General features: G+C 44.0%; 1 protein-coding gene across 4 annotated transcripts in view; it reads left to right on the forward strand.

The window, feature by feature from the left end:
* Window positions 1-16,807, forward strand: part of Hira (histone cell cycle regulator) — an 85,187-nt gene that overhangs the window by 41,140 nt on the left and 27,240 nt on the right. For all 4 annotated transcript variants that reach the window (XM_006994451.4, XM_042259043.2, XM_015987946.3 and 1 more), the window contains 4 exons: window positions 1,258-1,473; window positions 2,770-2,855; window positions 8,598-8,792; window positions 10,584-10,745. In XM_006994451.4, coding sequence (XP_006994513.1) covers window positions 1,258-1,473; window positions 2,770-2,855; window positions 8,598-8,792; window positions 10,584-10,745 — 659 coding nt within the window. The remainder of the gene's footprint in view (window positions 1-1,257; window positions 1,474-2,769; window positions 2,856-8,597; window positions 8,793-10,583; window positions 10,746-16,807) is intronic.

Here is a 16,807-nt window from a genome sequence, read left to right on the forward strand (position 1 = left end):
ATTTGTCTGAATGGAGCTCTGTGGAAGCCCAGAGCAGGTCAGCAGCTATCCTCTTAGTGATGCTGTTGCTGGGGGTAAGCTACTCTTAATCTACTGTGCGGCGCCACCACCCTCAACTCAGATTTAAATCCCTTGGGGTGGAGCTCTACCTTATGCACTGTGCCTGGAATGGGGGGCAGCCTGTCAGTTTTCTTTTACGAAGGAATAAGTTTTTGAGTGATCTCGAATCTTCATTGTGCCTTGTCCCTGTCATCAAGGACCCTTGGACCCTTCAGTGCCTCTTGGAGAGTCACTGTGAGAGCATACAAAAGAATCCTGTGTATCTTGCCTTTCCCGATCATTGGCAGTGACCCTGTGTTTAGGGAACTCTAGAAAAATCTTGGTCCAGGCAGATTTTGGCTTGAGATTACAGAGGCTGATTTGAGAGAGTGAACAGGAGACGGGATGGTAGAAGGGAAGGTTCCTGGGGCTGCACAGGTCCTACAGGAGTTAGTCTCAAAGTCCCTGTCGTAGAAAGCTGCTGCTAACTAGACATCATCTGGTGTGAGCCAGACCCTGTTACCTCTAGTCCCTCTGTCCTGGGACTAGACAGGCAGGTTACAGCGCTGTCATTCACACATCTTTTTGTGGATCCACTTCTCAGCGTGTTTTTATGAAAACTGTTTACTACGGTGTTCTGGGATGCTGCCCCTCCTCTCCTGAGGTTCCTGTCTAGCTCCTTATGGCATAGGAGTAACAAGGGCCTAGGGCTGGGAGGAGATCCTGCTCAGAAGTACCATGATGGGGTAGCTGAGAAGCCTCCTGTGCTCTTGAGATACAATGCTAGTTGCATGGGGACCTCTTGCCATGGTGGCTGGCATCCACCAGAGCACAGAGAGCAGGTTGCTTCTGAGAGTGCTTAGGGTTCTTGGTGTGATGTAAGAACTTCAGTTACCAATTTAGGCATCTGCATTTCAGTTGAGACAGTACCCATTGACATTTGTTTTGCACCAGTCAGTGTAAAAGGTGATTTCTTGTCCCTGTCTCCCCACCTGTAGATGCATAGAAGGCTGTCAACATTTTGTGAAAGATGAGAGATTTTGACAGGTTTGTCTAGGCAGTGACAGGCAGTTGAGTGGGAACTGATGGTGAGCTGGCCTCTGGGGCCGTTCTGCTCTTAGAACCAGGAGAGTCAGCACTGTAGTGCACCTGCTGGTGGGCAACTGTGGCCATGGTGATGCTCACACCCAGGGTCAAACCTCTCCCTGCTTCCTACAGAGCCGCATTCACCAGTCCACCTATGGCAAGAGCCTGGCAATCATGACCGAGGCCCAGCTTTCCACAGCTGTTATTGAGAACCCCGAAATGCTCAAGTACCAGCGGAGACAGCAACAGCAGCAGCTGGACCAGAAGAATGCCACGGCTAGGGAGACAAGCTCAGCATCCTCAGTCACGGGTGTGGTCAATGGAGAAAGTCTGGAAGATATCAGGAAGGTGAGGGCATGTCCCAGGGGCACTAAAGACATTATTAGCACATGCACAGAGACAGCAAAAGGAATGAACAGATGGAACATGGTACAGGAGTCCTGGACAGGTACAAAGATAGGACCAGGCCTGAGTGGTGGGGAAGAGGCTCCCAAGGGAGCCATAGAAGAGATTGTCCTTTGCAGGAACTGCAAAGCCTCCACCTACTCATCTCTCTAGGAGAGTAGGTGCTGAGAAATTAGATTACTTGCCCTCAGAGTTGTGTGGGCTCCCCTTCTTCTGGAAGCCTGTATGTCACTGATGGACAGGGATAATGGGACAGGGCAGCAGAAGAGACATGGAGCTTACTGAGAACTTAAATCATGTCCAGGAGTTTGTGGAGGTCAGCCAACCTCTCCCAGGTCATTCTGATGGAATATGTGATGAGGAATCACAGTTACAAGCCTTTCATGAAGGAAGACAGCTGTGATAACAGTCAGCATGGAAGCCAGACATGGTGGCTCATGCCTGTAATTCTAGCACTTGGCAGCCTGGGGCAGGAGGGTCACTACAAATTTGAACCCATCCTGGGCTGTATAATGTGTTCTAGTTCACAGAGTGGTACAGAGTGACACGTTTGTTTTTTTATTTTTTATTTTAAATAAATAAAGTTGGTTTGCAAGTCCCACTTTGTGGTAAGAGTGTAACTCACAGGTTCAGACCTTAATCCTAAGGCCCCTGTAGTACCTAATGGCTGTTGGATGTCGTGTGCTTACAACCCGAGTTTGGTCATGTCTGGTATTGAGGGCAGAGAAGAAGGCTCTTAGAACCGGTTCATCTGGGAACTTTCTGTTCTTCTTGAAAATCAAGCACATGCCCCGCTGAACATGTCTGTGCTCGAGCTGCTTGACTGTCTTTGTATCAACAAGGCTATAGGAAGGAGAATCAGAATACGTTTCCTTAGAAGCCTTATTTTTCATCATGATATACATGGCATACCCATATTTAATGCATGCACCCTAACAGTGAAACAGAGACAGAAGCACAAAATACTGCCCTATGACAGTATAAGTAGTCCAATTCATAGGAGCAGAAAGAATAGTGGGTGCCAGGGGCTCGGAACACAGCATGAGCACCATGTCTCAGTCCTGGAGTTGTGTTGTGTAGTGTGAAGACTGCAGTTACCAATACTGTAGTTCATATTTACTTCCTAAAAGAGCTAAGTGTTTTCATCATGAAGGGAAAAGAAGAACCAGCTTTATTTTTTGATTCTGGATGTGGTTAGCTGAAACTTTTGTGTTCATTTATTTGACTCTCCTTTGCCAGAATCTTCTGAAGAAACAAGTGGAAACACGGACAGCAGATGGTCGGAGGAGAATCACGCCTCTCTGCATAGCACAGCTGGACACTGGGTACTCATTCATTCACCAAGCTTTCTGTGACCTTGTCTGGGGAGGTCTTCTTCTCTTTTGCCAGTTAGCCAGTTAGGGTCTTGGAAGACTCTGGGTCCAACCACCACATGCTCAAAACCCTCTGGTCCCCAGAGAGCTCCCCATACACTCTTGACACACGTGGAAGGATAGGGACTGAGTGACCTGAGGCCAGGATGTCTCCGTTTGCTGGCTGTCTGCTCTGCCGTGCTGCTGGACGGCAAGACAGGAAAGAAGTTACATTTCTTCCTTTTATAAGAGTTTGTTTTTTCCTAATTATGAAAGATCTATAGTTGGAAAATTAGAAAGATAGTAAAAAGTTCAAAGAGGAGGATAAATATCATTCTCCAGCTTCTGTTATCATCTTGACATCTGTATTCCTAGTCTTTCCCCACTCGTTACTGTATCTTGACCTGTCATCCACTAAATAAATAGTCCTCTGAAGCATTGCTTGCTGATTATCCCGATTTCTATCATCTGAATGCACCACGAGTTAACGAACCAGCTCCTTAATTGTGGACTTCTAGTTTGTGTCCAATTTTTGTTGACTGTTAATCCTTGAACACACACTTGACTGTCCTCATGGGTAATTTCTCAACTGGAACTGATGAACAGAGGGTAGGGCTCTGAGATCCACCGCTTGCTCTGTGGAGGGCGGGGAGGTATGGCTTCCTTACATTTGTTGTCTGCCCCTGTGCAGTCAGGCATGTGCTTGTACCGATTGGTCTCTAGGAATGACATGTGCTGAGTCAGGGCGCTGAGTCCTTCTGTGAAAGCGGTAGTCCCCATGGTCACTGTCTCTGGTTTCAGACCCACACAGTGATCCACTCAGGGCATCAGGAAGTCTTTCAAAGAGACCGTACAGTAGTCTTTACATTTTGCGGTTGCCCATCCATTAGTCTAGGTCTTCCTTGTTTCCCTTGAAAGCTAGAGAGGCTTCATTCATTGTGCTAATCCTAACTCAGGCTAGGTGTACCAACTGCCTGTTCAGAACCTGCTCTCTTGACTCCTCTCAGAGGGGTGATTTAACCTTCACTACCCCCACACCTCTTTATAGGGTTGAGGCCATCTGCCTAACTTAGGAGAATCAAGTGTGGAAATGTGATTAGAACATTGCAGGCCTGTGGTAGGGAAAGAGGTGGTGGATCTTCTCATGCCTTACATGGAAGGTTTACAACAATCAAGAGGCAGAGGAAATGGGGTCTTTCTGGCTGGCCTTGAGTCACCTTTCTACTATTGGGCACTTAATTCTGGTATCAGAACTTGATTATTTTTGTTAAAAATTTTTACCCTCCTGGCCAGGCCATGATTTGCACACACCTTTAGTCCTAGAACTCAGGAGACAGAAGCAGGTGGATCTGTGAATTTGAGGCCAGCCTGGTCTATAAAGTGAGTTCCAGAACAGCTAGGACTGTTACATGGGGAAACCTTGTCTGGAAAAACAAAGAAACAAAAGAATCAAAAGGATGAGAGACTTTGCTAAACTCTAAATTTATATATGTACATATAAATATAAATAAAATTACTAAAATTAAAATATTGCTAGAGAAGAAATTGTGTTCGCCCTCCTTAAAGCCACCAGATTAGGAAGCCTGCACAGGGGACTTCTAATAACATGTTGTATATTCTAGTTTGTAGATAAAAAAGAAACTTGCATTCAAATGTAACACAGATGATGATTCTCTATAGTGTATCACATAGTCCCAACTATTCAGGAGACTGAGGCTCAGGCTTGGACCATAGACTTGGTCACCACAAAGAACTTAATAAATTTCAAGCTCATGTAGTTTCTGGATGTCAGTGCAGAATCTTAAATAACACAGTAATATGGAGAACCTTATAGTGTATTGAGATGCTAATTTCAGGACTGGACATGATGATGCATACCTTTGATCCTAGCACTTGAGAGGCAGAGGAAGACAGAAATCTGTGAATTTTAGGCTTATCTTGTCTACATAGAGAGTTCCAGGCCAGCCAGGTCAGCATAGCTATCTCAAAAATAAAAATAAAACAAATCTAATAAAGCTTTAGGTAACAATGTTCAAAATTGTGGGAAATAATTTAAGTCTATACATCAGCTCATCAAAACAAATGAAATAATCACCTCCATAGTTGTTCTAAGGGGCATTTTGATAAAATTCAGCATTGTTCTGACTTCAAATTCAATTTAATACAAGTAGATAGAAGCTTCATTAACTGGTAAATAGTCTTTCATGTCACATTTAGAAATGAAATGACTTTTTACTCTCTTGATTATAATTTAATGTTCCTCTTGAGGCTCTTTGTAGTTAGTCAACATTGAGTTCCAAAGGAGAACATGAAACGTGTTGTTATTCAAGATGATAGGATCTAGAGGAACATTGTTGGGAATGCTGTGGGTAGCAAAAACACAAAACAAAACAAAACAAAACAAAACAAAACACAACACAACAAAACACAAAACAAACAAAAACAAAAACAATAAAGCTCACTGTGCTTCTGCATGCTGCTTATGCCAGCTTAGAAAGTAGAGGCAGGAGGCTATAAAGTAGAACTGTGTCCTGAAGAAACTCCATGAGGAAAAGCATGACATTTGAGGGTGTGGCACTTGCTGGATACAAATGACCAAGCAATACCTTTAGAAGCAGTTCCTTTACAAGATATGAAGGAAGAAATTGCATTCACAAATGATTTTTTTTCCTTCTAAAAGACAACATCTTATTGTGTTGCCCAAACCAGTCTTGAACTTGGAGGTACAAGTAACCTTTTCACCTCACCCTCCTGAGTAGCAGGGCTTAGAGATGTACTCTGCCAGGTCCAGCTAAGAAATGTCAATCTGTGAAGAAAGTTTAAGGATTCCACTTAGTGGACTGGGGAGATGCTCCGTGGGGAAAGTGCTTGCTGCCCAAGCGTGAGGACCTGCGTTTCTATCCCCAGCGTCTTCGTACTGGTGTGTGTACACGCGTGTGCCTGTGTTTGTGTGTGCGTGCGCGTGCGTGTGCATGTGTGTGTGTGTGTGTGTGTGTGTTTGTGTACCCATAGCCAGATCATTGGGGCTTAATGGCCGGCCATTTTAACTGAGTTGGTGAGCTCCAGGTTCAGTCAGAAAAATGATGTCTAAAAAAGAAAAAGATGGAGAGTGACAGACAAGATATCCGACATGGACCTTTGACCTCCACAGGTGCATGTACAGATATATGCACCTCTCAGAATTTTGAGAGACCTAAAGAAAACCCAACAAAATAAAACTAGAAAGATAGGTTACTGATTAGCTAAGATGACTCAATATCAAGACTGCCAGTTATTCCTAAACAAATTCAATATGAACCAAGAGAAATAGCTATAGTTTTCAGAATTATAAATGTTATTCTGAAGATATGTGGAGAAATAATAATATTTAAGATATTTCAGAAGGAAAAAAAAAACAGGGATTGATTAGGGAAGACTAACTCTACCAGAAATTAAAATATAAAAGATAACATGTTTTAAACCTGGGAGATACTGACATGTGAGTAGGCAGACCAATGGAATGTTACACAATTTCTAGAAAGGCCTGAATATTCAAGGAAGTTTGTGTGTGGGTGTTGGTGTGCATCTGGAAGTGTTTGTGCATGCATGTGGAGGCAGAAGCCGACACAGGTGTCTTCCTCCGTTGCTCTCTACTGTATTTTTTTAGACAGGCTCTCTCCCTGGACCTGGAACTAACTAATTCAGCCAGTTTAGCCAACAAGCACCAAAGGTTCTGTTTTTACCTTCCCAGCACGGATTACACATGGCGTGGTGCTTGGCTTTTTATGTGGTTGTTGGAGATCTAAACTCTGGTCCTCATGGTTTTGTGGGAAGTAGTTTACCAACTGAGTTCTTGCATTACCTACTTCAACGGCATTAAAAAAAAGGCAAGGTCTCACTATGTAGCCCTCCCTGGCTGGCCTGGAACTCATCGTGTAGACCAAGCTGGCTTTGAACTCACAGAGATCACCTGCTTCTGCCTCCTGAGTGCTGGGATTAAAGGTGTGCGCCACCACGCCTACCCTAAGGGAGTGTTAAAGCCAGTGTCTCAGTGATGAAGCATTGGCCAGTTTAATAAATGAGAACCAGGATGATTTGTCACTGTAGAAACCACATTGGATTCCACCCTCTTTAGCCATTTATATCTACAACATAGCAGTTTTTTGCTTGTTTTATTGTTTCATTTTTTTCTTGTTGTCACTTAAAACTTTTGTTTTGAAAAACAAGGTCTTACTTTGTAGCCTTAGCTGGCCTGGAACTCCATATGTAGACCAGGCTGGCCTCGAACTTATAGAAATCCACCTTCCTTTGCCTCATGATTGCTGGTATTAAAGGTGTGTGCTGCCATGCCTGGCCTTAAAACCTTTTGCTTACTCATTTGTTTCCTTCTCCCAAGTCAGATGTTTCTCTATGAAAAAATTCAATGTTATATCAAGATAACTGCAGATCAAAACTGTAGTAAAATACTGCTTATTATTCATCAAATTGACAGATAGTAAGAAATTTGATAAAACTGTAAGTGGGGGCCTTGCAGGGCAGGCTACTCAAGAGGCCTGCCTAGGGCTACAGAGTGAGTTCACTGCCAGCTTGGGTAACCTACTAAGACTTTTTATCAAAATAAAAATATCATGCTCAGTGTTATTGCAGTTGCTTTGCATGTGTAAGGCTCTGGATTCTATCCCAGTACCACAAAACCAACTAACAAATAAACACAACCACCACCACTAGCATGACAACCAAAAAAACCTGTTAGGTTATGGGGAAACAGGTACTCTCCTAAGTGGCTTGTGAGTTAACCATAAAGGAGAGAGCTTTAGAAATGCTTATCAAAACCATGTGTAAACATTCCATTTGCTACATTACTCCGCATGTATCCCACACTACACAGCAATTTAATTCCACGTCTTTGAGCAGCTACTGTGTGTTCTCTCTATATACTACATAATATTCTTTAATCCTGATCATAACCCACTGGAGAGAGTCCAAGCATTTGGAAGTGACTGAAATGCACTAATGTGTGGGCTTGCAATTGGCCAGGGAGTCACCCTGGCTCCAGGTCCCTCAGTCTCAGTGCTTACATCATACCTCCTGGTGAGGCAGTGTGTCACGGAAGCAGGGAGTCACCCTGGCTCCAGGTCCCTCAGTCTCAGTGCTTACATCATACCTCCTGGTGAGGCAGTGTGTCACAGAAGCAGGGAGTCATCCTGGCTCCAGGTCCCTCAGTCTCAGCACTTACATCAGACCTCCTGGTGAGGCAGTGTGTCACGGAAGCAGGGAGGTAAACCTGCCTTTCAGTAGAGACTGTTAAGTAAATTACATGCCCACCCGGTAGGAAAGCTTACAAAGGGGAGGCGCTGTAGGAGCTGCAGGGGCAGTGTAGGCTCAGTAGCATCTAATAGTTACAGATAGTAGCCTGGTTGTCTTTTCCAAGTCTTATATGTGTTACTGGTTTACTTTAGAGTCAATTAAGCAAGTGCTTCGTTTTTTAAGCTCTTTTTTGGAGACAGGGTTTCTCTCTGTGTAGACCTGGCTGTCCTGGAACTCATACTGTGGATCAGGCTTGTTTGTAGACCAGGCTGGCCTTGAACTCAGAGATCCACCTGCTTCTGCCTTCATTTTTAAAACTTAACTTTCCAAATTACCCATGCCTCAAGACCCAGAAAAATGTTATTTAGAAGTTATAAAATACTAGATGTGACATTTTTGTGCTGATTTACTTTTCCTTGTTAATGACAGGGACTTCTCCACGGCCTTCTTTAACAGCATCCCACTCTCCAGCTCCCTGGCAGGCACCATGCTCTCCTCTCCTAGCGGTCAGCAGCTACTGCCACTGGACTCCAGTACCCCCTCCTTCGGCGCCTCAAAGCCTTGCCCAGAGCCAGCGGCAGCCGCTGGTGCCAGGCCTACAGGCGAGTCTGTCAGTAAGGACAGGTTAGTAGACACCGATGAGCAGTCATCTCCTTGGGAAAATTCAGGTTTGGGACATGGTTCCAGGGATAAGAATTTCATTCTATTCTTAGTTCATGACCACTTCACTAGAAAAGGGAAGAAATGCTTGGTTTCAAATGAGGGTCTTAGACGGGAGGATTTGTTTAAGTTAGTCCCTGAGGCTGTACAGTGGACTTGACAGAGAAGCTGGCTGAGGGTAAAGGTATAAAGGTTTGGGGACCTGCCAGTGAGATAGATACTGCCTACAAGAGGATCCCACTTTCTGGTACATCTAGACTGGATGTAGCCTGACATTTCTGACTTTGACCTCCATTGTGCTGTGAGTTTCACAGTTCATCACTGTCAGGGTAATCCTGTGAGTATGTAGATTCCCCATCACACTTAGAATCAAATTTTCTCAGGGTCCCCTGTCTTCACTGCCCATCATATCTAGTCAGGACTGGAGGAACATGAGTAAGAACCTGGAGTGAATATTGGCCACATTCCTACTCTGGGATATACACTGTAAGGAACAAATATATCCAGGGCATCCATTAGCAGGCACTTGTCCTCCAGTAGGGAAAAGGCAGCTTCAGGGTTGCAAGGTAGCTTTCAGGATCCTTTTGCAGAAAGAGCTGTTTGTCCACTGGGGGGCTAGCAAGCAGATTTCATTGAAACTTTTCAGAAAAAGTGTTTCTCACAGAGCCCATACAGGACACCTGGAGAAGGCTGGGAGCCAGGACAGTGGCAGAGGCAGAGCTCCCAGTCCCTTAGATGGATTGGGAAAAGGGAGGAAAGGCTAGGTTCCTGTTCTGAACTGGGGAGCCTGGGCTTTTCTCAGAGGGCTTTGTGACAGAAGGCTTTGTGACTTGCATTTTAGGAAGATAGTTCCAATAGGTAGTAGGGCCCAATTTTAAAGAGCACCTACTACTCATATCTGATAAAGGAGAATGCTTCTCTGTCAGTGGAACAAATGTTGGGTTACTGCTGCCTCCTCCTTCTGGGCTCTGGCATGAGGGCACCAAGCAACAATTGTCACTGCTCATTGGAAACGATGAGTGCACATCCGAGAGGAGGCAGTGCAGCACGGTGCCCAGGAGGCAAAGCCAGGGGTGTCTGGGAGGGACTGGTGCCACCAGTGTTTGGGTGGAACCAGAGCTCATGGAGTAGGAAAACAGTGCCGTCGGGGATGGCTGCCAGGCATCCACTGTGAGAACAGGGTGTAGGCAGATGGAAGTAGAGTAACCTGCACGAGGTAAGCCAAGGCCCAGTCGCTGTGCACAGGAATTGGGAGAGGGTTGAGCAGGAGGAAGGCTGGACAAGCTAGTCCACAAAGTGTAAGACTTTGCCATTATTCCACTTAGGACCAAGGAGACTGGGCTGAAGATGAAGGGAGGATTAGGCCAGGACTCTAAGACACCAGTGAGGGCTTTCCTCCCTAGAGCCACTGTGGAAGTGGTAAAGCTAGTGGTCGAGTCACTTGGGATGGACATGCTGTCTTCAGGTTGCTGAGACCCAGTATATAGGCTAACTCTAAAAACTGTCAGAACAAGTTTTCACATAAGGAAAATGTGAATGTGTTTGACTTTGAACTTCTCAGACAGACTTGCAGAATTTTAGTGCGTGAACATTAAAAAAATTAGAAACAGTAGATTAAAATTTGAGGTTTCTTGTATTTGTAGAAAGAAGTTTGGAGCTTATGCTTCTTTAGATGGACTCCAAATTATGTAAGTCCTAGACCTTCAGCTCCTCTGTCCCTTGTGTCTGATGAACCCCGCTGTCTTTATTCCGCAGTGTGAACGCTACCTCGACTCCCGCTGCATTGTCACCCTCCGTGTTAACAACCCCATCCAAGATCGAACCCATGAAAGCATTTGACTCCCGATTCACAGAGCGGTCCAAAGCCACACCAGGTGCTCCTTCCTTGACCAGTGTGATCCCAACAGCTGTTGAAAGGTAGGTGGTAGATGTTATCCTTCCCCAGATGTTCCACCATGCATCCTGTCTCCTATAGGAGAGCAATACTCCAGAGGCCTCTGTGAGCGAAAGGAGTGAGTGGCTGCTGAAGTGGGGGGGTGGGGGGGTGGGGTGGCTGGAAGAGCTGTCGGGAGGAGACTGTGGCCTAAGGATGGCAGGGGAAGAGGCGCAAGAACCAGGCATTCTAGTCTGCTGAGTCCGCTCTCCTTGAAAGGATCGCAGAGTTTGCCGAGAAGGGTAGAGCATAACTGTGGTTGGAGAAACAGAAGGCTTAGAAGGCTTGTGAAGTAAGACACAAGAGAATTAATTGAGGTCTTTGTAGGACATATGGTCCTCTAAACTCTGCAGACTTGGAACGACTTGTCCATTTCTTCTATCTTCCTAACATACATCAGCCAAAATACAGTCTGTGATTTTTTTTTTTTTTTGCTTGTGTGTTTGTTTTTTAATTTCTTAGAGTTGTGGAAGAATATCTCCAGATTTACATCTTTGCCAAGTGCCCCCAGATGTTAACAGAGCAAAAATCCCCTTTTGCACTCACTTCCTGGGTTGGTGACTTCCTGGGTTGGTGACTCAGGTGACTTCCTGAGGTACATGGAACAAGCCTCTGCCATTGGCATTGAGTTTGACTGCCTCCTGGAAGGGCCCCCTCCAAACCTGCCCCAGTGAGGAACTCACTGCACGTTCTAGTGAGTTAGAATGTAAAAGAACTAGTCACAGGCTGGGCTGCCTTCCTTCAGTGAGTCCTCTGGTGGATACACCCTGCTGTAGGCAGTAAGGGCCTGGTTGTCCAAGATAGAACCACCTTATCTTTGTTACCTACAGTTAAGTGCAGGGACATTGGTCAGAGGCTGTTGCAGTGGCTACTTAGACAGTAGATGTCCAGTAAGATGGACATTTGTATGAGATTTGTTCTTGATGTTGGCATGTCTGAAACTACAGTGGACTCTTCCTGAGACGTTTCTTGTCTAATAACTGCTTGTATGCTTCTGGTGTGTTCTTGGAGAACAGTCCCCAGAGGTCAGCACAGGTTTGCTGCTTTATGAAGTTGTTGTTGAATCTAGTATTCAATCTTGTAGCAGGAATCTTAAAAGTTCTTATTAATAAAATCAAACCTGAGCCAGGTATTGGGGTGAACTGGAAGATCAGAGAGACAGAACAAGCCACAGCTAACCTTACCTGGCCAGTTTCTCAGCTGATCTTGTTTCCTCAGACTGGAAGCCTCTGTGTCCTCATATCCGAATGGCTCTCAGCTGAACTGTGCTGCTAGAAACCTGAAAGCTTAACCAGCCAAATGCTTCTAGTTTCTGGTCCTCACGTCTTATATACCTTTCTGCTTTCTACCATTACTCCCTGGGATTAAAGGTTGCTTTCTGGGATTAAAGGCGTGAGTCACCATGCTTGGCTGTATCCTTGAACATGTGGATTTCTGCCTCTGGAATGCTAGGATTAAAGGCATGTGCTACCACTGCCTATTCTCATGTTTAATATTGTGGCTGCTCTGTCTCTGACTCCAGATAAGTTTATTAGGATACGCAATATTTTGGGAAACACAATACCACCACACAATCTGATGTAATCATTTTTATATTCAAATGGAAACATTTTCATATCATCATTTTATTTACTAATTTCTTTTTTCTTTTCTTTTTTGGTTTTTCGAGACAGGGTTTCTCTGTGTAGCTTTGGAGCCTGTCCTGGATTTATTTACTAATTTCTTTATCCAGCCATAAGGAGAATCTGAAAACCTTCTTGCTACTAAGCACTTTAAGATGCTAGATCAGCAGAGGCAGGAGAATTGCTGCAAGTTTGAGGCCAGCCTGGTCTACATAGCAAATACTAGGCCAGCCAGGGCCATATAGGACCCCTGTCTCAAAAAAAGCAAACAAACCCAAATCTCTAAAATATGTGATTATTCATGGCACCCAGGATCTAAAATCGGTGAGTGAACAAAAAATCCAGAGTAGGCGGCTGTGTTACACTATAAATACTAGGTGACAGGCTAGCAGAGGCCCTTAAGTTTGGATGACCACATCAGTTTAAGACAAAAAGTCTTTGTTCTGAGACATGTAGGTGTTGCAAGTGCTCCACTAATATAAAGTCAAGACCCTTAGGAAAGTAAGTGCTCCTCCACTGGGAGTGGAGTGCCAGGAAAACCCAGTTGGTATCTCAGGAACATGGCAGAGAAGTTGGATTCTCTGAACTCGTCCCACGTTAGGTATCCTTGGAGTCAGTGTGTCAGCTAGGAGTCACCAACCCAGGACGTGAGTGCAAAAGAGAATTTTGCTCTGTTAACATCTGGGGGCACTTGGCAAAGATGTAAATCTGGAGATATTCTTCTGTTCCCGAAGAGTTTTGCCACAGGTAAACCATCACCTGGATGGACTTAGATCCAAAGTAATAAAACATGCGAGGAAGCAGTCTAGCTTGGCATGGTAGTACACACCTGAAATCCCAGCACTCTGGAAGCAGAGACAGAAGGGTCATGGGGGTGGTATAGAAAGGAGGGACGGGAGGGAGAGAGAGAGAGAATCTGTCATGTAAAATGTCAGGGAATGTAAAGAACATAAAGGTTAGAATTTGACAGATCTCATCATAGAATTGTTAGAAGGGGATTATAAAGTAAATACACTTAAAGTCTTTAAAAGATGTAATTAAGATTTTATGTTTAGAACTAGGTCAATATCGATCAATGAACTACATGTAAGAACTAAAAATTATAAAACTCTTAAAAAGAAAACAAATCTCTGTATAGTTAGACAACTATTTCTTAGATTTGCTACTAAAAGTACAGGTAAGTAAAAATAGATTATTGAGAAGTCCTTGAATGTAAAACTTGTACTTCCTAGAGGACACATACCTACAGGAAACCCCCAAACGGTGGGGCTGTTGTTGAGGAGGCATTCGCATGCCTATTTAAAGGGACTGGAATCTGTTTGGGAAATGGAGAGAATTCTGAACTGAATGAACTACATGCTGACTGGAGAGGACAGTAAGACACTGTAGCTGGCCTTGTGCTCCCTGTGAGATGTCATGATTGCCTTGTTGGCTCTAATGGACAATCACCATTTCCTTCAGCAGTACGCTTGCTGACTCAGAAACCGAGGATCAACTTGAATTGGCAGTTTTACTGACACCAGGGTTGGTCTCTCCTCAGCAGCTGTGTCCCCAAGGTCTCGAGACCTTCCAGCTGTACATACACAATGAGGGTGTGACTTAGTTTCCCCATGTGTGGATGAGCACTCAGCATTCACTTAGTCTCAGTACTTTGGCCAGTTGTCTCTTCCTGCTGCACACTGCAAAAAGAAGCATCTTTGATCAAGGCTGGCAGCAGCACAAATCTGTGAACATAAACATAAGCACTTTGATAGGCACAGCATATCCATTTAGCAAAACAACCCTTGTAGCTTCTAGAGTAGGGTCTGCTTTATAGTACCAGACAGTACAGTTCCTTCTTGCGGAGTGGGTCTCAGTTCTCTTTCTTTCTTTCTTTCTTTCTTTCTTTCTTTCTTTCTTTCTTTCTTTCTTTCTTTCTTTCTTTCTTTCTTCCTTTCTTCCTTTCTTCCTTTCTTCCTTTCTTCCTTTCTTCCTTTCTTCCTTTCTTCCTTTCTTCCTTTCTTCCTTTCTTCCTTTCTTCCTTTCTTCCTTTCTTCCTTTCTTCCTTTCTTCCTTTCTTCCTTTCTTCCTTTCTTCCTTTCTTCCTTTCTTCCTTTCTTCCTTTCTTCCTTTCTTCCTTTCTTCCTTTCTTCCTTTCTTCCTTTCTTCCTTTCTTCCTTTCTTCCTTTCTTCCTTTCTTCCTTTCTTCCTTTCTTCCTTTCTTCCTTTCTTCCTTTCTTCCTTTCTTCCTTTCTTCCTTTCTTCCTTTCTTCCTTTCTTCCTTTCTTCCTTTCTTCCTTTCTTCCTTTCTTCCTTTCTTCCTTTCTTCCTTTCTTCCTTTCTTCCTTTCTTCCTTTCTTCCTTTCTTCCTTTCTTCCTTTCTTCCTTTCTTCCTTTCTTCCTTTCTTCCTTTCTTCCTTTCTTCCTTTCTTCCTTTCTTCCTTTCTTCCTTTCTTCCTTTCTTCCTTTCTTCCTTTCTTCCTTTCTTCCTTTCTTCCTTTCTTCCTTTCTTCCTTTCTTCCTTTCTTCCTTTCTTCCTTTCTTCCTTCCTTCCTTCCTTCCTTCCTTCCTTCCTTCCTTCCTTCCTTCCTTCCTTCCTTCCTTCCTTCCTTCCTTCCTTCCTTCCTTCCTTCCTTCCTTCCTTCCTTCCTTCCTTCCTTCCTTCCTTCCTTCCTTTCTTTCTTTCTTTCTTTCTTTCTTTCTTTCTTTCTTTCTTTCAGGGTTTCTCTCTGTAGTTTTGGTGCCTGTCCTGAATCTCGCTTTGTAGCCCAGGCTGGCCTGGAACTCATGGAGATCCGCCTGGCTCTGCCTCCCGAGTGCTGGGATTAAAGGTGTGTGCCGCCACCACCCGCTGGGCCTCAGTTCCATGGTTACCACGCGCTGTTGTACCAGTGGGTCCGCTTTTCTTACAGTCAGTATGCATGTACTATGTAAGGGCCACAGCTGGGTAGATTGTTGATGACAGTTCTGTCCCATCAGCCATTGCAGCACCGTCTGGCACTATGAGGACTAGCCAGCAAGGAAGAAAAGCCCGTTCCGGTTCCAGCTCGATTTTTCCATATCTTCAGAGTGTGTGGTGTCTTTGACTTTACCATCTAGTACAATTGCTTATATTGTTTTGGGACCCTTAAGGCTCCCTGACCAATGGCTATTTTTAATTTAATAATGGTGGCTTCTGGGAACAGTTTGATCCACCCTTGTCTGGTGCCTCCATTCACTCTTATTCTCTTTTTAAAACTTTATTGATTTACCAAGTGCCAGGTCTCCTTATGGTTTTTTCATATACTGTTAGTTTTGGTGGATTCTGTGCCATCTTCTCTCCATCTCTTTGCTCCTCCTCCTGCTTCCCCTTTTGACTCCTAATATCCCTCTTCTACATTCATATCACATGGATTGTACTTCCTCCTACATTCATACCCGTTTTATTCTCTTTCGTGGTCTTTTTTCTTGTTTCTTAGACTCAACACAACATTCTCACATGAATGCAGATATCTAAAAACTGAAAGCTAGGATCTGCATTTGAAAGAGAAGTTATTACTGTGGGCCTGGGTTACCTCACTTAACACATTATTTTCTAGTTCCATTAATTTTCCTCCAAATTTTATAATTTCATTTCTTTACAGCTGAACAGAATACCATTGCATATATGAAACAGAATTTGATTATCCATTCATCTGTTGTTGAATATATATCTAGGTTGATCTCATCCTTTTGCTATTACAGAGTAGAAATAAACATGTATGTGTAAGCATTGCTGTGGTCCTTTCAGTATATGCCCAAGAGTGGTATATCTGGGTTATGTGGTAATTCACTGACTTTCTTTCTCCTTTCTTTCTCCTCTCTCTTTCTTTTCTCTTTCTCTCCATCCCGTCCCCCTCTGTTTTTCCCAGACAGGGTTTCTCTGTGTAGTCCTAGCTGTTCTGGAACTCACTCTGTAGATCAGGCTGGCCTGGAACTCAGAGATCTACCTGCCTCTGCCTCCCGAGTGCTGGGATTAAAGGCGTGCCCACCATGCCCAGCCTTTACTGATTTTCAGAGTACATGTGCTAGTTTATACTCATATTAGCAGTGATGAGGGTTTGCATGTGTATGCCACCTTATGCATGTAAAGTCCAGGGATAGCGTCTTTCCTTCTACCGTGTGAGTGCCCAGGATTTCACTCAGGACCTCGTCAGTTTTGAGGTGCTTTTACCTGTTGAGCCAAATTGTAGGCCCCTCGTCTGGTAGAATTCTGCAGTACATTTCTCTGCCTGGATTTCTATTATTTGGGAGATTTATTTTTATCACTGTTTCAATCTCATTGCTTATTACTCATCTCTTTAAATTATTTATCTCATCGTGGCTTATGCATCTAGAAATTCATCTATTTCTTTTGATTTTCCAGTTTAACAGATGATAAGTTTTTAAGGTATGCCCTGGTGTTGTTCTGGATTTCATTGTGTCTG

This window comes from Peromyscus maniculatus, chromosome 12, assembly GCF_049852395.1.
Source record: "Peromyscus maniculatus bairdii isolate BWxNUB_F1_BW_parent chromosome 12, HU_Pman_BW_mat_3.1, whole genome shotgun sequence".
NCBI lineage: Eukaryota > Metazoa > Chordata > Mammalia > Rodentia > Cricetidae > Peromyscus > Peromyscus maniculatus.